The 27,829-nt window shown below is 40.1% G+C and overlaps 1 protein-coding gene across 2 annotated transcripts in view; it reads right to left on the bottom strand.

Moving 5' to 3' along the window:
• LOC117515312 (solute carrier family 23 member 1-like) overlaps positions 1 to 27,829 on the bottom strand; it is a 76,527-nt gene that overhangs the window by 45,130 nt on the left and 3,568 nt on the right. The window contains exon 2 of one of the 2 annotated variants that reach the window (XM_034175809.1): positions 11,735 to 11,790. In XM_034175809.1, the coding sequence (XP_034031700.1) occupies positions 11,735 to 11,782 (48 nt within the window). In that variant the 5' untranslated portion in view covers positions 11,783 to 11,790. Of the gene's footprint in view, positions 1 to 11,734; positions 11,913 to 27,829 lie in introns of those variants that run through there. The other variant, XM_034175807.1, reaches the window with a different exon arrangement.

Here is a 27,829-nt window from a genome sequence, read left to right as displayed (position 1 = left end):
CGAGTGTTGTCGTTTTGGCCGTTTGGGGCAGTTTCTCTGTGTGTGCTCAGTTGAGCTGCAGAGAAAACACTCTCCACGGATCAACCTCCTCATTTTGGCCCTGTGCGTTTCCCTAACAACGTCAGCAGGGGGAGCTGTTGCCCCACAAAGCGCTGCAGCTGTGGAGCGTGGGGAGGGCGGCCCCTTTTTGAACCCGGAAGGGAGAGGGGCGGCGCGTATCCGGTCACGTCCTTCGCCTCGCTCCCGACGGCGTTCCTCCAACCGATTGTCTAACCGTATAACGAGATCGATAAGCCCATCTAAATCCCGCGGTTCCTCCTTAGCTACCAGCTGCTCCTTCAGAACCAACGACAGTCCGTTTATGAAGGCGGCGCGGAGCGCAACGTTATTCCAGCCGGACCTCGCAGTCGCGATGCGGAAGTTGACTGCATAAGCGGCTGCGCTCTCGCGTCCCTGTCTCATTGACAGCAGCACAGTTGAAGCGGTCTCTCCTCTGTTAGGGTGATCAAACACTGTTCTGAACTACCCCACAAACCCAGTGTATGCTGATAACAACCGTGAGTTCTGTTCCCAGAGCGCCGTAGCCCAGGCGCGTGCTTTACCCTGAAGCAGAGCAATCACATAAGCTATTTTACTAGCATCTGACGCGTACATGACGGGACGTTGTGCGAAGACGAGCGAACACTGCATAAGAAAGTCCGCGCACGTCTCCACACAACCTCCGTACGGCTCAGGAGGGCTTATGTATGCTTCAGGGGATGGTGGGAGGGGTTGTTGAACCACCACTGGAACATTCATATCCTGCACAGGGTTGACAGGAGGACGAGCTGCAGCAGCGCCCTGAGCGCTCGCCGCCATCTGCGCGGAGAGAGCCTCCACCCTGTGGTTCAGGAGGATGTTTTGCTCAGTCATTTGATCCAACCGAGCCGTAAAGGCGGTGAGAATTGTGCTGCAGCTCACCAATCACGCCTCCTGCAGACGCCTGCGCTCCCTGCTCTCCCATTGGTCGTTCAACAGCCGGGTGACGCCCCTCGGAGTCCATGACGCTGGCCGAGATATCCTGTTGTGAAAGTGTAGTGACACGGACCCACAACAGGGGGCGCAAATGAACGGTCAATAGATGAGCCAAAAAGTAACAATTTAATGTTGTGAAATGTGCACAACGAATATACAGACAATCTCAGAATATGATTACAGTCAAATTACAAAGGTGACGTGTGGGCAGGCTCGAGGATAGACGTCTGTCCTGAGAAGGGCCGGAACCACACGATTTCTGCCACCACCGAACCTGGTGAATACTGGAGCCGCCAAGTCCCGAATTCCCAGGTGATCACCGTCTCCGACTGTCGGATCTGGTACTGCTGGCGAGAACAAAGACAGTCAAGTGTGGGTGTGTGCACACCCAGTAACAACAACGGTGGGAATGCCACCTCCACCTCTCACTCAATATGTGATGAGTACCGCAGTGATTCCTCAGGGGAAAAGAGTGCCATCCTGCACTCACTCAGCTTCCATAGATAGAGGAACCGGTACTCCTGCAAACACTCACAATATACAGATATATTGTAACACAAAACGGCTGAGGATATTACCTTCAATGAAGTACGATATCTCGGCGATGAGGTGGAGATGACGTCTGGGTTTTATGGAGTGAGGTGATGAAGAATGAGTGACAGCTGTCAGGAAGTAATGAGTAACAGCTGTCACTCCCGGCTGTGTCCGTGGCGGCAGCGCCCTCTCGTGCCTGAAGCCCGCACTTCAGGCAGGGCGCCCTCTGGTGGTGGGCCAGCAGTACCTCCTCTTCTGGTGGCCCACACAACAAAGAAGACCTTTTGTTTAAATGGGAATGCAAGAAACCAGTATTTTATGTTATGCATATATAAAATTCTAATGTTGTTTGTGTTGAATATTCAAACAAAATGCTTTGCATATAATCACTCATTTAAATGACGTGTTCTTTGTAACTGCTGTTGTGTTTAAATGTGATTTTTTTCTGACTTATCCATGTTTTGATAATGGAACATTCTGTTAACCAAGTGGTGTGTGTAGGATGTGTTTAAGCCTTTAATAACGTTATATTCATCCCAAAAATGTCTTACAACAAATAGTATGCCAAAATAGTTAGCGTGTTTAAATAGTTGAATCATTTCCCTAGCACATGAAGTTTTCTGTGAAATTACATACCCTATGGGCAGAGTTTAATGACATAACTCCCCTTTAAAAAATTAGAACAGAGTTTCTTTTCTCTCTCTGAAGGCCCTTCTGCTTCTACCTTCTGCCTCTCTCTTCCTTTCTTCAAATGCTTAACTTTATTTTTGTGTCAACAAGGCCCCAAGCTAGCCTAGCTAAGCTACCATGTGGCTTCATTCCTTGTTTCATTCTTTGATAACTTTTGACGAATTAATAGTCTGAAGTTTTTAAGGTTCGTCAAGTCTTTCAAATTTTTAAGAGAACTTCCGAGCTAAACTTTTCAAAATAATAGCGAATTTACAGAAAAGCGACTTTCCTTTTCTGTACTTTACAATGCTGCTCTTAAAGTTTTAACTTTTTTTTTTCTAAATTCACAAAGACTTTTAATCTGGCTCCAACAAACCTTTTAAAAGCTACCAGAACCCATTTTCAACAAACGTCTTCCACCTCTGGGGTCAAGCAAGCTGACGACGGACTGACTGCAAGCAACCATCCTGTCGGTAAAACCAGCTGACACTGAAGCCTTGGGATCACTGGGGAGACTGCTGGTTTAACCCCTGACCTAAATGAGCTCACGCTGCAAAGAGCCTAACACATCAACGACGGACGGATGGTTCATCTGAACCACCTCTTCAACAGATCAGCTAAGTGACCCAGTTAAGGGTTCCAGAAAAAGGGTTTTGTTGTCAATGGATGCAAAGTGCATTCTTTATAAACATGTTCATATGTTTAATAATTTTCTTAAAAATGATTGCCTTCAAATTTCATCACTAAATTTATTTGTATATAGATTTATTTACTTCAAGTCTTTAAGCTTTATCTTACTACTTTCTTTCAACGTCTCAAGAGTAAGCAAATTGTGTCCATAAATGAACTTATTTAATCACTGTCCACTCACTCACATGTCAGTAAACTGTTCATTCCTTGCATATTTGTAAATAAAAAGTACATATTTCAGCTGTAGTTCATTTTGTGTTCAGAAAGAAACCCTTGGTCAATCATACCATAGAATTCAGACTTTCACACCCGAGACTGATTAATTAAATTGAGACTGATTGATTAATCTGAGACTGATCAATTAATGGGTGTTTATATTAAAGTACCTGTGCTTTAAATAGGTGGTGCCCAGAGGTAATTAGATATTATTCTAAATAAATAATAATTATTAAACCCTAAAATTCTTAATTATTTTGGTGACCCATTAAATGAGCTCTAGGCCAATTTAATTCAATTTTGGAGTTTAACAATACGTTCATTACATATTTTTGGTGCTCTGTGAGGCCAATAACACATTGCGAGGCTACATTAAATGCTACTACATTAAACTGGTGCCCATGTGAGGTGCCATTCATTTCAAATAAGTAAATTAAATGTAATCCGTTACATTATTTTGGTGCCCCGTGTGAGGTGATTTGGAATTGACCATTTGTTTCTGAATGACACAAATTAAATCCTCATGAGACATTCTTAAAAACATTTCTCTGAAAGAAACAAAGCCACAAATTTAAATTTCTATGAAGGAATTAAGCATTTATTTATGTTATTTAATGCACACAAATTTACTAAGGCCTTTGACGAAAGCATTTATCGTGCGACTTTTCCACATAATTACTTTTTTGTCCAGACTCAAATTTATTTCTGCGACTGTCCAGAAAGCATTTATCGTGCGACTTTTCCACATAATTACTTTTTTGTCCAGACTCAAATTTATTTCTGCGACTGTCCAGAAATTAAACCACTGATCTGAAGCTACAGAAATAACACTGATTAACTGCATCTTCTCCAGTTAAAAGCTTTGTTTTTTACCTACAGCTACAGAAATAACAGATTAACTGTGTCTTTACCAGTTAAAAGCTTTGTTATTTTACCTACAGCTACCGAAATAACAGACTAACTGCATCTTTAGCAGTTAAAACCTTTGTTGTTTTACCTACAGATACAGAAATGACACTGATTTAACTGTGTCTTTTCCAGTTAAAAGCTTTACTTTTTCTGGTAAATTTGTGAGTCTATCCTAAACAGTACAAGAAAAGAAACAGTCAATAATTGAATTAATGTACCTCATTAAAACTGAGTGACTGTTGACATTGCATCAGTTGTGTGTGTTGCAGGTACCAAAAGAAAATATTTCCTTTTTGAAGGCAACAGCTGTGAAATTGCTTATCGCTTATTCCAAAAAAGAAAACAAAATGTGCAGTTGTCATGAAGGAGGAAACTAGCTATACAGAATAGAGAGAGGTTGTAAACCTGTTTACTTGTGCTGCAAATTTTGGAAATTTAACATGGCCTTGTATGGAGAGTAAGTCCTTTTGAAGTAAGCCTCAAGTGGCCATTCAAGGAACTGTAAGATTTGACATTTATGCAGTTGGCTTCAATTATAAGGATCTGATTTTGCCTTGATTACAAGGTGGTTCTATGTAATTCAAAAGAATAATCATGATCATCCTATACAGGTCCAGAGACCACAAACTTATAGAAATTGAGCATAGCTTTGCGACAGTATGGTGTCCTGTCCAGAGTATACCCCGCCTCATGCCCTATGACTGCTGGGAGAGGCTGCAGCCCCCAACCCTTAATTGGAGTAAGCTGATATAGAAAATGGATGAAAATAGCTTTATTTTTGGGAAGCCACAAAGTCAAATTCAGCCCACATCAGCTGACTCACTCATACTCTTTCAATAGGTTGTCTGAGTTATGTGGTCTGCCGCCTAGTGATTAAAAATTTGTCTCATCCGGATAACTAGTCAGCACATAAAATCCAACATGGCTTTCCATGTACTGCTATCAAAGGTAACCAGGAAATAACTGCAAGAAATTCTATCAAGGAAAGGACTACATGCATGCAACAAAAACAAGAAAGAGTTGATAGCATTTGTAGAACAGGCAGAGAGCAGATATGAGGATCTTGGGGAGTGTGATCCTGAGGAGTCTCAACATAAACAAAGAAGCAGACACTCGTCATCCACCTTTTTCACTTTGCTTGTATGAGATGCACATTCTACACAGCTTCACAGAAGAAAACCATGTTGTCTATGAACCATTAATACCAGTAAATCACTTTAAACACACACCAGATAAAAATGGAGTGATGGAATCACCAGTGGTGGGCGAAGTTCCGATAATCCGATAACCGATAATTATCGAAGATAAAGTTTTCATTATCAGATTTTCTTTTCAGATAACATTGAAAACCATTATTTATCATAATTATCTTCCGATAAATTTTTGTCCTTTAATTTTTAGACCATTAACGTGATAAACAAAGGTGAACAGATGTGTAGCTCTACCCTCTGCAAACAGAGGAGAGCTTCTTCTAGAAGAAACCGCTCTAATCCTCTGCAAGCAAAGGAGAACTGGTCATCAAAAAATAAAAAATAAAAACTCATTTCTTTTAACCCCATACTGATACACGGCCAATATCACCCAAGTCACCCAGAGGCATACATTTTTAACTTATGGTTCAAATTTTAACCAAACGTATTTCGGACAAGTTATTTAAATTAACGTCTGTCACGTCTGAAGTTTTATAAAGTGAAAATATCAGATATATGGTTTAGTTTTAAAGTAATGCACTAATTTTTAAGGTTTTAGTGTGGATATGCTGTGTCCAGGTGCATTAAGGGTGACGGTAATCTCAGTACGTTGATGACAGGAGAAATGCATTTCAGACACTCTGATCAGGCTCCACGGACAACAGCATTAAACTCTAGTGCCTAAAACTCTCATGAATATATTCTCTGGGTTTATAGACATTGTTATTGTGTTTGCGTTTATTAAATTCCACGCACCTTAAACGTAGCAAGTAGCAACACAGATTATCTGGAATTTTGTTTTGGCAAGTTTTCAAGGTCTCTACTTGCCATCGACTGGCCAGTAGTGTTCATGGCAGTATTCAAACTGAAACTGGGCTGATATTTTCAATCACTGTACTCGGTTCCAGCTCAAAATGTACCACAGAACCACACGGTGTAAAAGTTCAGATTGCACGATTTATGTTCTCACACAATGTAAGTTCAAAAACCACACATTGGACTCGTGTTTCCAGAAGCAAAACGTAAACAGAAGCTTTTTTTTTTCAAACTTAATTTACAAAAACTCTCGATGGGAGACATCAAAGTAAAAAAAAAATTTACAAGACAGGTCTGCGGTGTTTGAACAGGTACAGTACAAGAGGTTGGATGCTTGTAGCGCTTCAGCACCGGGATACCCTCACGACGGCCGACCAGAATATCAAACAGGTTTGATTTTCATCTGACCATACGGTTGCCGATCAGGAGGTGGTCGTGAGATGTTAAATGCAGCTCGTTACTCCACTTATACTAAACGATGCAGGATGTGAGATTAACCTGAAACTCTGCGATCCAAAAAATTCTCACACAAATGAAAAATCAGCTGAAAAAGGACCAAAACTCGCACTGGCACCAATAGATCATGGCAGTGTTCTATTTATTTTGACACCGGTTAGATCAGATGGTTATCTAATTACAACTTGGCTTTTTTTTTTTTTTGAAAATTCCTTTTTCTTTTTTTTTACAAATAAAAATGGCATATTTTACAAAAGTATATTTATCTGTATACACCAACACACAACACATCTCACATTAACGTGTTGGTTTACATAGAATCAACCAATCAGTGTTAGCAGAGGCACATTTTACCCAGAATGCTATCTGTCTGTGTTTGTTACAAAACTTCAGAATGAGTGCATTATTCAACATTATACCATGGTCAGTGAGAATTCCATGTCTGGCGTGCATTATTTTCGTGTATACGCACATGTGGTTCGGCGAGTTAAGTCACTGTTATAATTACTCCGCTCATCAATCAATCAATCAACTTTTTTCTTATATAGCGCCAAATCACAACAAACAGTTGCCCCAAGGCGCTCCATATTGTAAGGCAAGGCCATACAATAATTATGAAAAACCCCAACGGTCAAAACGACCCCCTATGAGCAAGCACTTGGCCACAGTGGGAAGGAAAAACTCCCTTTTAACAGGAAGAAACTTCCAGCAGAACCAGGCTCAGGGAGGGGCAGTCTTCTGCTGAGACTGGTTGGGGCTGAGGGAAAAAACCAGGAAAAAGACATGCCGTGAAGTGGGGCAGAGATAGATCACTAATGATTAAATGCAGAGTGATGCATATGGAGCAAAAAGAGAAAGAAACAGTGCATCATGGGAACCCCCCCACAATCTACATCTAAAGCAGCATAACCAAGGGATGGTCCAGGGTCACCCGATCCAGCCCTAACTATAAGCCTTAGCAAAAAGGAAAGTTTTAAGCCTAATCTTAAAAGTAGAGAGGGTATCTGTCTCCCTGATCTGAATTGGGAGCTGGTTCCACAGGAGAGGAGCCTGAAAGCTGAAGGCTCTGCCTCCCATTCTACTCTTACAAACCCTAGGAACTACAAGTAAGCCCACAGTCTGAGAGCGAAGCGCTCTAATGGGGTAATATGGTACTACGAGGTCCCTAAGATAAGATGGGACCTGATTATTCAAAACCTTATAAGTAAGAAGAAGAATTTTAAATTCTATTCTAGAATTAACAGGAAGCCAATGAAGAGAGGCCAACACGGGTGAGATATGCTCTCTCCTGCTAGTCCCCGTCAGTACTCTAGCTGCAGCATTCTGAACCAACTGAAGGCTTTTTAGGGAACTTTTAGGACAACCTGATAATAATGAATTACAATAGTCCAGCCTAGAGGAAATAAATGCATGAATTAGTTTTTCAGCATCACTCTGAGACAAGACCTTTCTGATTTTAGAGATATTGCGTAAATGCAAAAAGGCAGTCCTACATATTTGTTTAATATGCGCTTTGAATGACATATCCTGATCAAAAATGACTCCAAGATTTCTCACAGTATTACTAGAGATCAGGGAAATGCCATCCAGAGTAACGATCTGGTTAGACACCATGCTTCATGTTGTCACCATAGCAATGCGCAAATCAGTTGGCGCAGATCAGATGTGTTTTGACAGGTGAATGACAGAAACATGATAAAACATGGATTTCCAAGTGAATGTTATTATTTTGGGCCAAAAAAAAACATTTGAGGAATGGAAAGAGGAGGAGAGCAGACGAGAAGAACAGCAAAAGCAACGCCATAAAGATTTAACATTGGACGAACTGGACAAGATTGAAGATGTGAAAGAAGAAGAGAATGGTTATATCCTTGCGGGCTGTCGGAGCTCTCTGCATCAAAACAGTGAGCGTAGTTTCTGGACCTGTTGTCAGTTGGTCGCTGCTCCACACAGCAGAGAGGGGGGCGGTGTGAGTGGCGCGAGCCCACAGACTCGGTAAGTGCATCGGAGACAAAGTATCTTGAGACTGGTATAAAATAATCCCAAATACTTACGCATTTTTATCAAGTTCTGTTAACTTAAATAAATATTTGTGTTAGCTCACTGTGTGGGACCATGGTATAAGCGGATTAAACAACGAGAAGCCGTGCATTATACGGTTTGAATACACTTCGCGGAGTAACACCAGTCTGCTTCGCGTCATGGTGTTTTAGACTCCGCGTCATGCATTCAAACCGTATAATGCACGGCTTCTCGTTGTTTAATACTTACTTAAAAGATATATGTTACATCTTAACTTTGCACAAATTACAGAATTGACATTAATGAAGTTATTCTATCAGTATTCATTTTATTTATACACCAAACCATAACTCAGCACTGCTTTATTTTCCAAGACCTCGGCCTGACGGCAGCGTTGTGACTAAGTAGAGAGTTGAGCTTCGTGGCTCCTCTCAGTTGCTTCTGTGCTGGAAGCCATGTAGTAAACTGGAGTTTCCAGCACGGAGCAGGACGCTCAAAGACAGAAGTGCTGACTCATTGTTTGGGTCTGTTGTCGCTTTTGATGCTTCCAAAAGTGATCGCGGTGTTAAAACTCCAAATCAGCTTGTTAGTAGTTGCAAGTGTACCGGAGACAATACTGGAATTTATCGGTTATCTGTAACTTCCGATACATTTTTGGGTGGTTTATCATTTTAGTTGTATCGAAGATAACTTTTCAGTTACTTGATTATCTGTTATCGAAGTTCATTTTTGGTTATCTGTGCCCACCACTGGCAATCACATATAGCAGGTCTGTCAAACTTTTTCCCAGAATGCTTTGCAGTGACACAAATTTTTACCCACTAGGTGGTAGCACATGTGCCTCTATTTGGACATTCCTTATACGTAAAGCATCTTATTTAACTACTACTGCTTGTAGAGCTGCTTCCTCTGTAAGCTGGATTCCAGAGGAATTTTAGTTACTTGTTAGTCTTTTCAAAGTTTGGATTCAAGTGTCTAACATTAAATTAACCCTCTACCTAGAGCCCCAAAACACCTTGTCACAAATATAAAGTTAAATGATAGTAGAAGAATTTATGTTCCAAATGATTTGCACAAACACCAGTGCCAGTCATAAAGCCTAATCCAATGGGTTGCCGGACTTTACCCTGAGCGCCCTCTGGTGGCCATTTCTGGCCGATGAAAACATCACCAAGCTCAATACAAATACATATAATTTGGTCACTTTTCAAAGGGACCAGACTCGTCAATAAAGCCAATTTAATGTACAATGGTTCATTTCAGGTCTCATTTAAAGTCCGCGTCCTTTCGCTTCATCTGTGGAGGTGGAGAATGGCTAGTGGAGCACAACGTGTTTTTTTAAAATATATACAAACACATTGCTTCACTTTAACTGCGCAATAAGTCCGTTTCAGATGATCCGCGCAGACCCTTTCTTTTAAAAAGCTTTATTTTACTCAGCGTGTGGCTTTGCAAACTTGTAGCATTGCCTGCTACATTGATTAGCGCTATTGTCTTCTGTATTTTTTGGGGAGCGTTACAGCGCCACATACAAGCCTGGCGTATTTACTACAGCTTTAAACGAAGCCTTGAGGCAAAGAATTTGCCTCAAACATTTTTTGTAATCGAATTATTCAAATTACTCGATGAATCATTTCAGCCCTACATGGGATTGCTTCCTGCCCTTTCTGTGTGGAGTTTGCATGTTCTCCCCGTGTATGCGTGGGGACATGCAGGTTGTTTCTCTGTCTATATGTGAACCTGCGACAGACTGGCGTCCTATTCAGGGTGTATCCTGCCTCATGGATGGATGTTACTGTTAGAATGGGCTAAGTAGGGGGTCACCCCGCTGTGTTTGGTCTGCTTGAGGTTTCTTCCTCAAAAAATGGCTAAGGGAATTTTTCCAACCACTGTCGCCTGTGTGCTTGCTCAAGGGATATTTGCATTTGACCTAACCCATGTGAAGTGCCTTGAGGTGACTTTGTTGTGATCTGGCGCTATATAAATAAATGTAATTACTCCTGGCACCAGCGTGCCTTAGTGGTTAGCACTGTTGCCTCACAACAAGAAGATCATGAGATTGATTCCCACCTGTCACTTTTCTGTGAATGTGACAGACTGGTGACATGTGACCCTTAATTGGTGTAAGTGTGTAGAAAATGGATGGAATTGCTCCTCAAAGTTTTGCCAAGTCTTTCTTGATCTAAGGAGCAAATGCAAATAAACAAATGTTTTACAACATTTGACTTTAAAATAATTTATTGATTTACTTATTTAAATTTTATATTTTTACTGGCTATATAGCCCCTCAACCCAATCCCAGATAAGCAGCTGAAGGTGAGGGAGTGAGTGGCTATATAGCAAATGGAATATTTCAGCATTTCAAAATGTTATTTTCTGCCAATGATGGTGGCAGGACAGGCAGTTCTGTGGCACAGGACTCAAACTGCCAGCCTGAAAAAGTGGGTTCAATCCCACTTCAGGCTCCCTGTCCTTGAGCAAGACACTGCACTCGGCTGTAAATGGGAAAATGGACATGAAATGCAGAAAAAAAAAATCTAAAACATATGATAAAAGGTTATTATCAGGATGGATGAACTTCACATATCTTAAATGCAACTTAATTTCTCAAACGTTGCAAAGTGTTATAATACTGAATCATTTTGGACTTTGAGACTTTAATACTATATAATATACTGGTCACTAGATATGTAGTGACCCCCCCCCCCCAACTACCACCATTTTTTTTTTTTTTTTTTTTGCAGAGATAGGGTTTGCGATCAAGATTTCCTGAAGTAATTGATCCGTTAACTGAAATCTGCAAACTCCTTAAACTGAAAGAAAATATAGGTCATGAATGAACGCTTTGCAACTTACGTTTTGCAAGACGTGCGTGCATGTTTTGTGAGATATTTTTTCATGGTTTGCAGCAAAATTATTAACGGTTTGTTTGATTTTTTTTTTTTTTTTTTTTTAAGGAATGGAGATTAAGCTTTGAGGCGATTGATCCAATCAAACCTGATATTTGCACTGTGTCTTTTGTGGAACGTGTGCACACTGCTCACTTTGCAATCCACTGGGGCTTAGTTTCAGCTCTTACTGCTGTAAATGTGTTTCTCTTTCACATTTTACACTCCCACCATCTACTTGTCTTTTCATCATCAAACCAGATCAGAATGGTGTCACACAGTCTACCTGAAAGATGAGGAAGAAAAGGCAAAATGTAGCATGTTACTTACGCAAAAAGCAGTATTGACTGTCTCCTCTTCTCTGAGTCCCAGCTCCATGGAAAGTTCTATGGAGAGATGCATTTTGTTGCTCTTGAGGACCAAATACACAAATGTAGACAGTGGAAATCAAAGCTAAAGTAACCATGGATCTTATAGGACAATACGAACGGCCAAGTCACATCTCGAGGGCAACTAAGACTCAAGACTGCTAAAGTTTGTAATCTCCTCTCCAGCTCAGAAAAGATTCTGGTTTGCTTCTGAGTAAATGTAGGCTTTAGTTACGGCCATGTGCCTTTTGCTGAGTAATGATGGCTCTGATGTGTGGACAGAAGCATGTTTGTCACATAAATTCCTCGTTTTGTCATACCCACTGATTGTCCTGTTATCACAAACTGGGATTAAAGTCAGTTGGAACATAGGATAAGAGGATTCCGAGCAGCTGAGGATTCATAAAATTGGATATCTATTAATAACGGGTATCACAGGAGAAAATTACCTTTGGTGTAGTTGGTTTGTTATCTTAAAAAAAACCTGAACCATAAGGTATGCATAAAGATGTGAGACATGCGCACTTTCCACCTCATTATTAAAAAAGGTGGGTGAGGGAGCTCAGAGAGTGCAACAGCTGCACCGTGTATTTTTGACAAATTCATGCAAATTAAGTCTTTGTGATACAGTGACCCTCACTCACTCACTCATCTTCAACCGCTTATCTGAGATCAGGTCGCGGGTGCAACAGCTCCAACAGGGGACCCCAGACTTCCCTTTCCTGGGCCACACTGACCACATCTGACTGGGGGATCCCAAGGCGTTCCCAGGCCAGTGTGGAGATAGAATCTCTCCACCTATTCCTGGGTCTTCCCCAGGGTCTCCTCCCAGCTGGATGTGCCTGGAACACCTCCCTTGTGAGGCGCCCAGGGGGCATCCTTACCAGATGCCCGAACCACCTCAACCGACTCCTTTTAATGCAAAGGAGCAGCAGCTCTACTCTGAGCTCCCCACAGATGGCCCAGCTTCTCACCTCATCTCTAAGGGAGACACCAGTCACCCTCCTAAGGAAGCGCATTTTGGCCGCTTGTACCCACAATCTAGTTCTTTCGGCCATGATTCAGTGACACTATAATACTATATTCTCTGGAGTACAAGTTAGACCTGTCAAAAATTTCCCTTGAGGAGGAAAAATCTGTGTAAATCGTACCCTTTTCTCTATATTGTCAGCTCTTTCATTTCATTCCGTAGTGTACTTTTGTTCTTGGCATATATTGTTTCCTGATTGGAGTTTATTTTGTGTAGTGCTTTGATTGTTGAGGGAGCCCAATATAAATAGTTATTATCACTGTTCTTAAAAGATGCTCTAATCATATAGAAAACTACACCACATTATTTGCCTGATCATAAAGATTCCAAAAAAGGTATAGTTTGGACAATCTGTGACTGAATGTTATGGAGTTATGAGGTAAAAGCAGCAGGAATGGTGATAAAGGTCAGTTTTAGTTTGTACAGCGGTCAAAATTTAAAATTGCTCCATTAATTTTGCTCCAGCTGTATTTGTGCTGAATTTGATGCTTCTATCACCATTTGAAGGATTGTTTCAGTTATCTGCTGCACTAATAAGCCAACAACAATAAGCCACCAGAATTAAAGGAGAAATGCTGCTTTTAACAACCTGGACCTCATTTCTGACATAAAATACAGTTGTTTACTCACCAGTATAAGTTTGGTGTGATTAGAAGTCCATAGTTAAATGACATGTTCACTTCAAATCTGGAGCAAACATGTTTCTTCTTCTACTAAGGTGGATTAGAACTTTTTGTGGTACACAGCACAAACTACTGGACAGGAGGAACCTAGCAGTCAATGTGACTCACTGATTTGAAAATGCAGCTCTTTCAACCAGACGTGGTGCTGTGACATGTCAATCATCTGTGTCCAATCAGATTTCAGGAGAGTCCAGTGAAACCACGGCCTCCACTGTAGCTCCACCCATGCCAGCAAGTGTTTGACATTTGAACATTTCCTGTTTCACTGTGACTGAAAAGTTGGCACTTCCTGTTTGAGTGTGAGTTTGCCACTGAGTCCCCGCGAGATTCCGTGAGATCCCATCTGTCAATCCAGGAAGTATTTGACATTTGAACATTTCCTGTTTTACTGTAGATTTGAAAATTGGCACTTCCTGTTTAGGATGCCCTGTACCATGAGTGAGCTTCGCGCCGCTGCACGATGCTTCGCTCATATTAATGAACGTCTGATTTTTTTTGGAGTTGCACAGGAGCATAAGGACCACAGGACCTTCCAAACAAGTTAAAAAAAAAAAAACTTCATAAAAATTGGTATGTTTCTGTTCAGTTTGACATTTATTCAAGAATTAAACCATTGAAACTTTAAGTTTGACCTTTCAGTGTCACCAAAGATCAAATGAGCAAAATCAAAATGATGAGAGTTTAATACATAGTAACCATAGCATATTCAGCCACAACTATAACTGTCACCTTCCTAGAGTCTGTCGCACTGTAGTACAAGTTGACCCTGGTAAAAAAAAATGTTTCTTGAAAAGGAATAACCCATGTACAAGTCACACTGGGCGATACAGTAAGTTGCACCTTTTTTTCTATATTATCAACTCTTGCATTTGGGATTTTTATGTATTGTTGTGGTGTATTTATTATTTTAATATTAGGGTTTATTTAGTTTAGTGCATTGATAAATACAGTGGGCGAAATAAGTATTTGATCCACTGCCAGTTTTGCAGGTTTTCCCACCTACAAAGAATGCAGAGGTCTGTAATTTTTATCTTAGGTACACTTCAACTGTGAGAGACAGAATCTAAAAAAATAAAAAAAATCCAGAAGATCACATAGTATGATTTTTAAATAATTAATTTGCATTTTGTTGCATGAAAAAGTATTTGATCACTTACCAACCAGCAAGAATTCTGGCTCTCACAGACCTGTTAGTTTTTCTTTAAGAAGCCCTCTTATTCTGCACTCTTTACCTGTATTAATTGCACCTGTTTGAACTTGTTACCTGTATAAAAGACACATGTCCACACAATCAATCACACTCCAACCTGTCCACCATAGCCAAGAACAAAGAGCTGTCTAAGGACACCAGGGACAAAACTGTAGACCTGCACAAGGGTGGGATGGACTACAGGACAACAGGCAAGCAGCTTGGTGAGAAGACAAGTGTCATGATTATTTATTAGAAAGTGGAAGAAACACAAGATGACTGTCAGTCTCCCTCGGTTTGGGATTCCATGCAAGATCTTACTTCGTGGGGTAAGGATGATTCTGAGAAAGCTCAGAACTACACAGGAGGACCTGGTCAATGACCTGAAGAGAGCTGGGACCACAGTCACAAAGATTACATTAGTAACACACGATGCCATCATGGTTTAAAATCCTGCAGGGCAGCAAGGTCCCCCTGCTCAAACGAACACATGTCCAGGCATGTTTGAAGTTCACCAGTGACCATCTGGATGATCCAGAGGAGGCATGGGAGAAGGTCATGTGGTCAGATGAGACAACATAGAGCTTTTTGGTATCACTCACCACTCACCATGTTTAGAGGATGAGAACAACCCCAAGAAAACCGTCCCAACCATGTGCAGTGTGTGAAAACCTGATCAAGAACTACAGGAAATGTCTGTAATGTTAAGGTCTGTTTTTCTAGGGGATCAAATACTTATTTCATGCAATAAAATGCAAATTAATTATTTAAAAATCATACAATGTGATTTTCAGGATTTTTTTTTTAGATTCTGTCTCTCACAGTTGAAGTGTACCTATGATAAAAAAAATACAGACCTCTGCATTCTTTGTAGGTGGGAAAACTTGCAAAATCGACAGTGGATCAAATACTTATTTCCCCCACTGTATAAATATGTATAAATATTCATTGTAATTGTTATTACTACTGATAACAACTAATGTGTGATTTTAATGTGTGAAGTACAAGTAGCCAGGCCCCCCAAAGTAGCAAAAAACCTCTACTTACACTCCATAAAAATGCGGTAAGCATTGGGTCAAAACGGTTATGGTCAGGCTGAATCTGAATCAAGGTAAACCCAATTATGCAGACAGAAAATTTAAAATGGTTAAGTTGCCAAACCCAAGATGACTTTTTTTTCAGATCCCCAAATTCCACAAAAAAAAGTCTAAAGCAGTCTTAAATGTGAACGCGCCCGAGTGGCGACAAAAATCCACAGAGTGAAAGAAGCTAGATGCAAAAAACCAAAATGTCATATAACAAAAACACAGGGTTCTTCGCCAAATTCTTCAAAAAGACCAAAACTGTCTTAAATGAGAACATGCCCGAGTGATGACAAAAAGCCACTTCAGGCCTTAACTAGTATTGTGCCTGCGGTCTTCCATTTCCTCACTATGTTCCTCACAGTGGAAACTGACAGCTGAAATTTCTGAGATAGCTTTTTGTATCCTTCCCCTAAACCATGATGTTGAACAATCTTTGTTTTCAGGTCATTTGAGAGTTGTTTAGAGGCTCCCATGTTGCCCCTCATTAGAAGAGATGCAAAGAGGGGAAACATTTGCAAATGGCCACCTTAAATACCCTTTCTCATGATTAGATTTACCTGTGTAAGAGGTCAAGGGTCAATGAGCATACCAAACCAATTTTGTGATTCTAATAATTAGTGCTACATGTATTCAAATCAATAAAATGACAAGGGTCCCCAAATTTATGTACCTATCCAATTTTGTTTAAATAATTATTGCACACTTTCTGTAAATACTAGAAACTTCATTTCACTTCTCAAATATCAGTGTGTTCATCTGCTATTTGATATATTTAAGTGAAATTTCTGATCCAGACAACCAATAATTTATAAAGGAAAATCATGAAAATGATCAAAATAGACAAATGTACAAAAAGTTAGAAGTTAAAATGTTATCATAGCATATTTAGCATTCGTACATGTCTGCCAAATACAAATTTCATGTAGTAAAAGTTTGAACATTATTTATTGATTGCTTTTGCATCCTTTGTGGGGTAACCCATATACAGTACAGTAAATATGTTTGTTGCATGTCTCTAGGTAGACAATTTCACATAGTTTACTCTAACCCATTTTCACGTTGTCGTCCTTTCTAGTCAATGTTTAACACAAATGACATGCATGTGTCATTCTGAAATACCTCAACATTTCACATTCACAAGCATGTTGATAAATGTTCTTGTTATCAACTAAACCTGTTTTGCAGCTGCCAGTTTTAACATAAACTGCAGAAAATTAGCCTTTCCAAGTCTTATTCTGCATGTGTTTTATAGCCGCGTCACAAATAGCCGGAATCACGCAGAGTGGCGTCGGACTTATGAATCGGATCACATCCAAAAGGTGTTGGAATTCAGTTCCAAAACATTCTGACAACCATCTGCGGAAGTCGACACAGTTGGTCAAAATCATCCAGCACCCCGAGTGTGATGCGCATGTTCAAAACTCTCTGGGTGCCGTCAAGATGGGACACCTATCCAACGGCGGTCCATGTGCAGTCTGAGGACCATCTAACCACAATTTACATATTCTGATGGCGGCAAAACAGGATCCAAAAGGATTTGCGCGCATACGAGGGAACCTCAAGACAGATTTGGCACAGTATGCCTGCCGGTATGACCTGCACGTGCCACGTAGAATAATGTCCATCCCCATCCCAAAACATTATACTGCAGTCACATTTTCGTACAGTGACATAACTTTCTAATTTCATAAACATTATGTAAAATTCACATGTAGGCTATTTACTACATATTTTTGTCATGTTACAGAAAATGTTCAAGACCCTCAATGTTCAAAAGTCAGGAAGAGATGAAGGGAGCCTTTCTTACTTCAAAATACACCTACAGAGAATGAACGTCAACGGAAAGGTCCAGGGCAAGTTCCAGTCACACGAGGACTTCATGAACACGGTAGGCACTGGGCTGATTCTTACCCTTGCCGTGGAAGATCTGCAGATGAAAGACTTGGACGATATTCCTGGACTAGATGCCATTCCCAGCAACATCAGTAAAATGCACATCAAAAACAGATTGCCAATATTCCAGAACATCATAGATGGCATATTAGACCGGGTACTGGTAACCTTCAGGTTCATGTGCCTGGACAGGGCAATGTCACCTTCCAGGTCAACAAGGACCAAGTGGACAGGAGTGGTCAAATTGCTGTCAATGTTCCTGGCATGGTGAATATCAGCATTCCAGCAGGATGCACTGTGAAGGATGATGTTAAGAACTTTGTGCAGTGGTTTCTCCTCTACACGGAGTTCTGAGATGTCATCAAAGAAGGTGATATCTATTGATGCAGTTCCTGTTTGAAATGCATGTTGCCTTTTTTATATTCACATTCAGTATCAGCAAAGTACTTTGTTGAATGTGTGGACTTTATTCTGAAGACAGAAGTCTTACTTCCCCCAGCATTAGCATTGCGTTGTCGCCTAGGTTCTTTCGTGAACCCACATGGTGCTTCTGGAAAGAACAAAGCTGCACATATGCAGCAAGAGAATAACATTCTGGCACTTAAGGATGTCATCCGAGGTCTGGGTGCAAGCAAAACAGAAAAGGCTATGGTGCGTTCTTCAGAGGCGGCACCCGTACTGAATGATATCTGCAACAAATACAAGGCATCACTAGATCTCAAGACCAAATCAGGAAGTCACAAAAGAAAGTCAGATGTGGAAGATGTGACAACTGTAGTGGACTTGGCACGATCCATCCAGCCATTCAAATCCACTCCAGGCAGATCATTGCCACACTACAAGGGTATGCAACCTAATATATTTACCAGAATCGACAAACAAGTCTACACGGAGCGTATAGCAACAATAGTTGGCAGACTGAGACGTGGCTTAACAGTTGAAATCTATGAGGATGATTCTGAAGATGAGGAATAGTTTGTAGTGATGTTATACAGTCTTGATGCTTGAATGAATGTTTAGTTTCATACAACTTGCCACCTTTTATCCACATGTAATGTATATATCCACAGTGGTGAAAACTAATACATCCGTCCTACTTTACCATATTCCATGGAAAATTTGAAATTTAGTGCCTGTAGCGGTTTATGAACTTCCTTTAAGACAGATTTGCTAGGTTTACATTGGTATGGTTATTGATTAGCCAGGCTTTTTTCATGATTGGGAATTGTACTTGTAAGATTTAATCAGCTGGGCCTGGTAGCTATAGCACTACAACCTTTACTTGTGGCATACACTTGCAGTGTGCAAATGTATTATTTGTGTTGACGTCATTCCCAGAGTTTGTGCTAATCAAATTTGTGTACATATTTGTTGGCAGCTTGGTTCATAAATGTATTTCTGAATATTGCTTTCCCTGCTATTGGTATATTCCTGTGATGAATGTATGTTACTTGTAAATTTGAAATTTCATACATGTCAAACCCTTTGAGGGTCCACCTGTATAACCAAGTGAGAAAATCCATAAAATCATCACAAAATCCTTATAACCTCCCAAATCAGTTTTATTACAGTACACACAACCGCATAGCGGTATCACATAACTGGGTTTTTGTCCACATATTATGAGTTGCCACAATGACATTAAAGTCAGGATCATTAGTATTTCCTCCACTATTGAATTTCAAATAGAGATCTAGTATTCATGCATCAAGCTGAATTTTATAGAACTGAATGTGTCAAATTTAGTTATTTTTTACAGAAATAAGAACCGTGTGTCACTAGTGGAAATACATAAAATAAAAAATAAATTGAATATAATGAACAAAATTAAACATACCTCAGAACTTCATTAAGTGTATCGAAAATCGCCACGCCAGTGCCGATGTTGCAGACTGGCTTGTCGATGATCCTCGACTTCACCCCTGTGTTTATTAGGGATGGGGATCAATAAGAGTTTATCGATAATGATTCCGCTTATCGATCCGATTCCTTATCGATTCCCTTATCGATACCTCGTCAGTTTTTTTGTGTACTAAAAGTGGGCTTTACAGATTTTCTATGTCAGCAGGTCAAAGAGCTTTTTCTTATCGTGCACCCTCTCTGTGGAACGGTCTTCCTGTGATCGTGAGACAGTCGGAGTCCATGGACATTTTTAAGTCAAGACTTAAAAGCCTATTTTTATTCTCTTTCTTATGAATAGTTTTTATTTTTTTTTATCTGTTTTATTTGTTTACTTCTGTTTTTAATTATGTATTTGAATTTTTATTTATTTATTTTATTTTTTTATGTTCAACTGTTCTATGTGAGGTGCCTTGAGACAGATTTTGTTGTGATTTGGCGCTTTATAAGCTGATTAAATTGAAACTGAACAACATTTTATTGAGTCTTAAAGTAAATAAATATGAAATTGGTCACTAGATCCTTAAACTTTGGACATAACTCTACATGGTGGATCATTGATCTCTGGACATAAATAGGAATAAACAAAATCTGTAGATTTTGTCAAAAGCATTTCCATTCAGGCATTATTGCCATGAATGTCTTTCCATACATCTGAGCTGAGCTCTTGTAGCTGTGTTGCACGTCGGGATGTAATTTATAAAGAATACAGCACGTCTCATTTTGGGAGGAAAAAAACATTTTAGTGGATTGTAGTTTCTTGTCTGTAATACAACATTTGTAAGAGGTGTCATTTTATTTAAAGCAGCAATTCGTTTTGAAGTTGTTCATTCCAACCGTACTCCATATCGGCAGAGAGCCACGCAGCATTTGGAGCTGTGACAACGGAACAGAGGACAGTTCTCGTTTCTTGACTAGAACAAGACAAGAGTACCAGTTGATGACTTTAATCCACACAAAAGTGACTCACGGTATTTTAATGGCTTTGATTGGGGTTAAGAAGCGGATTTGCCGTTTCTGAAGAGCAGCGAATCAAAGAACCAACGAACTAGTGGATCGAAGCATTGCTTCAATGGTTCACGCTTCAAAGTGGAGTCGCCCTGCAAAAACCGTTGATTATAGAGACCAAACCCTGAATCTCCGTAAGACTTTATTTGTATGTCTGTATGACTCTGAAACTCGGAAAAATCCGTATAATTTACGGACAATCTGTATAGGTTGACATTTATGAAATTTTGGTAAGACATGCAAGTCTGTATTGTGGTGCAAAACAAATAATCCAGCCTGATTATTGCAAATTGAGAAATTCACTGCTTGAACTTACTTTTAAATTAATTATTTTGACAAAAAACTCTGATGTCTAAGTATACTGGCCTCACTCGTGCTTGAAAAAAGCTTATCCAGCAAGCTAACCAATCAGGCATGCTCAGAGAAGACAGACCGAAAAAGTTGCGTTGTTTTGAGTTTACTGAGGGACATCGGTTGACGACCGCAGTGAAATTAGTTTTACGTTGTATATTCGACAGACATTCGCTCCAGTTTTCGCTCTTCTTTGCTGCGGGTAAACGTCCTCTTTGCTCCAGTTAAACATCTTCTTTGCTCCGGCAATAGAGCGACTCTGAGCAAGCTACTCCCATATTTCAAGTGCGCCCATATTGCAGATATTACAGTAAACAAGCGGCGATAGTAGACGGCCACGTCGAGTACCAACTTCCTGTTTTCAAAATTAAAAGGTGGGCTATTCAAACCAGAGATACTGTGTTTAAAGCTATTGAGGAGCTATTGACCGAAAATGCTAATGTTTATATTTAAAATTAATTAAAAATATGAACCGATTTAAAATGCAAAAACAAGAGGCTTATCTCATGCAGCCAGTGGAGCGCTATGGTTCCACGTGGATTTTGAGTCGATTGATTACATGACTGGGAAGCTATTGATCTAAAATGCTAATATTTACATATAAAAATTATGAATAGATTTAAAATGTAAAAACAAGAGGTGTATCTCATGCAGCCAGTGAAGCACAATGATTCCACACTGATTTTGAGTCAATTGATCACATGACCTGGAAGCTATTCATCTAAAATGCTAATATTTACATATACAAATTAATAAAAATTATGAATAGATTTAAAATGTAAAAACAAGAAGTGTATCTTATTCAGCCAGTGGAGCACAATGATTCCACACTAATTTTGAGTCAACTGATCACATGACCTGGAAGCTATTGAGCTAAAATGCTAATATTTACATATAAAAATTAATAAAAATTATGAATAGATTTAAAATGTAAAAACAAGAGGAGTATCTCATGCAGCCAGTGGAGTACTGTAATTCCACATGGATTTTGAGTCAATTGATCACATGACCTGGAAGCTATTGAGCTAAAATGCTAATATTTACATATAAAAAAATTAATAAGAAAAATATGACTAGATTTAAAATGTAAAAACAAGAGGTGTATCTCATGCAGCCAGTGGAGTACCGTGATTCCACATGGATTTTGAGTCAATTGATCACATGACCTTGAAGCTATTGAGCTAAAATGCTAATATTTACATCTAAAAATGAATTAAAAATATAAACAGATTTAAAATGTAAAAACAAGAGGTGTATCTAAAGCACCCAGTAGAGCACAGTGATTCCACACTGATTTTGAGTCAATTGATCACATGACCTTGAAGCTATTGAGCTAAAATTCTAATATTTAGATATAAAAATTAATTTAAAATATGAATAGATTTAAAATGTAAAAACAAGAGGAGTATCTCATGCAGCCAGTGGAGTACTGTGATTCCACATGGATTTTGAGTCAATTGATCCCATGACCTGGAAGCTATTGAGCTAAATACTTACATATAAAAATGAATTAAAAATATGAACAGGTTTAAAATGTAAAAACAAGAGGTGTATCTAATGCACCCAGTAGAGCACAATGATTCCACATGGATTTTGAGTCAATTGATCACATGATCTAGCAGCTATTGAGCTAAAATGCTAATATTTACATATAAAAATTAATTTAAAATATGAATAGACTTAAAATGTAAAAACAAGAGGTGTACCTCATGTAGCCAGTGGAGTACTGTGATTCCACATGGATTTTGAGTCAATTGATCACATGACCTGGAAACTATTGAGCTACAGCCCCAATTCCAATGAAGTTGAGACATTGCGTGAAATGTAAATAAAAACAGAATACATTGATTTGCAAATCCTCTTCAACCTATATTCAACTGAATACACCACAAAGACAAGATATTTCATATTCAAACTGATTATTTGCTCATTTTGAAATGGATGCCTGCAACACATTTTCAAAAATCTGGGACACAGGCAACAAAAGACTGGGAAAGTTGATGATTGCTCAAAGAACACCTGTTTGGAACATTCCACAGGTGAACAGGTTCATTGAAAACAGGTAAGTGTCATGATTGGGTATAAAAGGAGCAGCCCTAAAAGGCTCAGCCATTCACAAGCAACGATGGGGTGAAGATCACCACTTTGTGAACAATTGCATGAAAAAAATTCCAACAGTTTAAGAACAATGTTTCTCAACATTCAGTTGCAAGGAATTTAGGGATTCCATCATCTACAGTCCATAATATGAGTGAAGCTCGCTCATGGTACAGGCCGTCCTAAACAGGAAGTGCCAAAATTTACATCCACAGTAAAACAGTAAATGTTCAAATGTCAAACACTTCCTGTATTGACAGATGAGATCCCATGGAATCTCGCGGGAACTCAGTGGCAAGCTCACACTCCAACAGGGAGTACCAATTTATCAGTCACAGTGAAACAGGAAATGTTCAAATGTCAAACACTTCCTGGCATGGGTGGAGCTAGAGCGGAGGCCGGGGTTTCACTGGACTCTCCTGAAATCTGATTGGACACAGATGATTGACATGTCACAGCACCACACGTCTGGTTGAAAGAGCTGCATTTTCAATCAGTGAGTCACATTGACTGCTAGGTTCCTCCTGTCCAGTAGTTGGTACTGTGTACCACAAAAAGTTCTAATCCACCTTAGAAGAAGAAACATGTTTGCTCCAGATTTGAACTGAACCCAGGCCCGGCGCCAGAAAAAAAATATTAAGGAGGCGATGAGTTTATCACAGGGGGCAGGGTCGCGCTCCCCCCCCCCCCCCCCAAAAAAAAAGTGCGCACCGGAGGGGACGTGCCTCTGAGCTTGCGTAATGAATTGGGTGCGCTCCTGGAAACAACGTGTATTTAGGCTACACTGTTGTAAGAGACTAAGAGTAAAGAGTGATGACAGTATTTTTTTTTATTATTATTTGAACGTATAGACCCTCGGTCAAGTGATCTCCTGCATACCACAAAACCAAACCAACAACTGATCTGAGAAACAACACGAGACAGTAGATTAACCCCACATACAGTCCTCCATCACAACCGCAAACACAGCGCAATTGGGCATGACAGTCACACAACGGGTCAAAGATAAACCTTTCATGTAGATATATTTACAACAGTACATAACTTTAATATCTGTCACTGTGGGCGACTGGCCGTGAACGGAGGGACTAAGAAAATACATACCGCACGACAACAGCATGTTATTTGCACTATTATCACTTTTTACTGAGATACACAACACGTAACGCGTACATAAAAAGTTGGCTCACTTAACTTCTGCCTTGTCGCCTGGCGCGCGCGCTGCTGTTCAAATTCAGCAGTGCGTCCTCATCAAGCTGGCTGCTTTAGCTGCTGTTCATTGTTGTACTATCCATGAGAAAATCATCCGGAATATCCATATTGGGACCAAAACACACTTCTCGCATTTTCATCTTTTCCTCTGCGGGCAGTTCTTGGGCTGCGCGCTATGACGTCATTTGTTTGCGCATAGCGGGCGGGTATAGCCAGGTACCGTCGATGTAAATCTATGATACCGGCCCAGCAACGCCCCGGTAAAGTGATAATAATATTGAATAACTAACATTTTGCTCTATTTTCCAGTATTTCTTTTTTATTTCAATTTTTTTGATAACTCTCACATCCGAGGGGGTGGGATTGATGACGTGAGGGGGTGTCGCCCCCAAATGCCCCCTCGTGGCGCCGGGTCTAATTGAACCTGTCATTTGAACTATGGACTTCTAATCACACCAAACTTATATTGGTGAGTAAACGACCGTATTTTATGTCAGAAATGAGGTCCAGGTTGTTAAAAGCAGCATTTCTCCTTGAATTCTGGTTGCCTTATGTACACATTTTTAAACTAAGACAGCAGCTGCTTCATGTTGAATTATTAGTGCAGCAGATGAATGGAAATGTTCATGTTTCCATCCCCTGACTTGTCTCAAGAAAACTGGCAATAAAACTGATTATTATTTACAGGTTTTATCAAGTTTTAGAGATTTGCTTTCAGTTTGAGTTTGAGGAAGATAATTTTAGAAATTGTATTTATTTATTTATTTTTTTGTATTTCTAGTATTTAAAATGGCATTAACAAATTAAAATGTAAAATTCCAGGTGTTCCAATACTTTTGGAGGGCACAGTATCCTAACTTTATGATGAGTACAAAATGAGTGTGGTATTATTTCTGTATTATTTAAGAATGTTTAATTTTCATTGTTGCTGCACTTTGTGTCAAATCATAGTCATATCAGTAAGGTATATTACACATTCCAAATCTAAAGTGGAACTCTACTAGTGTTTACTAAAGTACGAGGTCTGTTAGAAAACTATACAACCTTTTTATTTTTTTAAAAAACTATATGGATTTGAATCATGTGCGCTTGCATCAGCCAAGCTTGAACCTTCGTGTGCATGCATGAGTTTTTTCACACCTGTCGGTTGCGTCATTTGCCTGTGGGCAGGCTTTGAGTGAGCACTGGTCCACCCCCCTCGTCGGATTAACATTGTCAGGGAAATGGCTGAGCGATTGGAGCAGCGCTGAATCAAATTTTTCCAGAAACTGTGAGAGACAGCTAGGTGGAAACCATTCGGAAGATTCAGACGGCTTTCGGTGCGGATACTCTGGGCGTCACACAGATTAAGGACCATTACAACCGGATTAAAGACGGCCCACAGCGACAGAGGGCGCGCCGCGCTCCGAGCGGCCATCGACAGGCTGCAACGACCAGATCATTTCCAAAGTGAAGGCTGTGTTGATCCGGGACGTCATCTAACTACCACGTATGTGTTGGAAACCATTTGGAAGATTCAGACGGCTTTCGGTGGCTTTTCAGTCGAGTGAGTATCCGAGAAATTGTGTAACAGCTGGGCATGTCACAACTTGTCCTGTGTGACTTCCAACACGGACGTGCTTTTTGTTGTGTGCCATTACGTGGCTCTGTCCCGACGCACGAATTCCTCTGCACGTCTTTCATTACAAAATCTCCTGTAACAGTGGAATGTGCCGCAAAAGTGCTGATGTACACCTCTTCTGCAGTTTCTCTGGTAGTTAGACGACGTCCCGGATCAACACAGCCTTCACTTTGGAAATGATCTGGTCGTTTCAGCCTGTCGATGGGCGCTCGGAGCGCGGCGCGCCCTCCGTCGCTGTGGGCCGTCTTTAATCCGGTGGTAATGCTCCTTAATCTGTGTGACGCCCAGAGTATCTTCACCAAAAGCCGTCTGAATCTTCCGAATGGTTTCCACCTGGCTGTCTCTCACAGTTTCTGGAAAAATTTGATTCAGCGCTGCTCCAATCGCTCAGCCATTTCCCTGACAATGAAAATCCGACGAGGGGGGTGGACCAGTGCTCACTCAAAGCCTGCCCACAGACGAATGACGCAACCGACAGGCGTAAAAAAACTCATGCATGCGCACGAAGGTTCAAGCTTCGCTGATACAAGCGCACATGATTGAAATCCATATAGTTTTTTAAAAAAATAAAAAGGTCAGATAGTTTTCTAACAGACCTCGTACATCTAAATATATTTTTTAAAAAAAGAAAAAAGAGAGAGAGTAGAGCCACTTAGGTCTCTGATCTTGAGAACAAGGAATGGTCGGTTGAAAATCTTTTTTTATCTCATGGGGACTCTCCCTACCGACCTAAGCGGCTCAAGAATATGGACAGCATGTATATAAGGAGGAGCTTTTCCAGGCATGTGAGAGGCAAATAAAGAAAAATGTTTAAAAAGGCGGGAGGTCTGGGGGAGCACAGCGCCCCAGAAGCTGAAAGGTTTTTGCCATGCTAATGCTCCCTTGAAGCATTTACTCCAAATAAAGTCTGAAGGACCTAAATGACATGGTGAGATGCTGATGAGTTTCGCTCATTCATGTCTGCAACATATGTATATTATAATTAGAAGATTCAGAAAATTTGGAGAACTTGATACACCAAAGCGGCAAGGCCGAAAACCAACATTGAATGCCCATGACCTTCAAACCCTCAGGCGGCACTGCATTAAAAACCGACATAATTTTGTAAAGGATCTTACCACGTGGGCTCAGGAACACTTCAGAAAACCATTGTCAGTTAACACAGTTCGTCACTACATCTACAAGTGCAAGTTAAAACTCTACCATGCAAAGCGAAAGCCATACATCAACAACATCCAGAAATGCCGCCGCTTCTCTCGGCACGAGCTCATTTGAAACTGACAGACGCTAAGTGGAAAAGTGTGCTGTGGTCCATATTTCAATTTGTTTTTGGAAATCATGGACGCCGTGTCCTCCGGACAAAAGAGGAAAAATATGGAGCTAAATCCAGGCCAAAAGTTTTGTAATCTGAAAATAAAAAAAGATTGAAAAAATACATTTTGAAACTGAAAAATCAATGTTTGTTCTTGAATTTTATAATCATTTAAAAAGTATTATTAAAATAAAAATAAGTGTAAGATATATATTTGTCAGTTTAAATAAATTTTTGATTCAGCTCTGTATTTATTTTGATCAAATAATTTATTTTCATTCATATTTCTTTCTTTCACCTTCAGATCTTGTTTTTTCAGTTTCAAACTTTTGGCCCCGTTCTGGCGTGGGAGGGCGTGGCTTCGATTGAGAGGGGTGTGGAATTGTGAGTGACAGCAGAGCAATCAGTCCTCACATGATGTTGCTTTCAGGAAACGTGGGTACTTTGATAGATAATGACTCTGCTCCCGTCTCCATTGTTTATTTACTATGCAGCTGGCGCGTGAAAGAAAACAGAGAGAATGAAAGCTTGTTATGAGGCTTTAAACCCTCGAGATAAAGCTGTTTATGGTGATCGATGTGTAACAGTTGGTTCAGTGGATTCATATGTTGTACCAGATAGTGAATTTAATGACAATGTAACAAAGTGGCCAGCAGTTTCACAGCGTAAACTTAATA

Source organism: Thalassophryne amazonica, chromosome 8 (genome assembly GCF_902500255.1).
Source record: "Thalassophryne amazonica chromosome 8, fThaAma1.1, whole genome shotgun sequence".
Classification (NCBI taxonomy): Eukaryota; Metazoa; Chordata; class Actinopteri; order Batrachoidiformes; family Batrachoididae; genus Thalassophryne; species Thalassophryne amazonica.
Note: the sequence above shows the minus strand (reverse complement) of the source record. Positions and strands in the feature narration are given on the sequence as shown.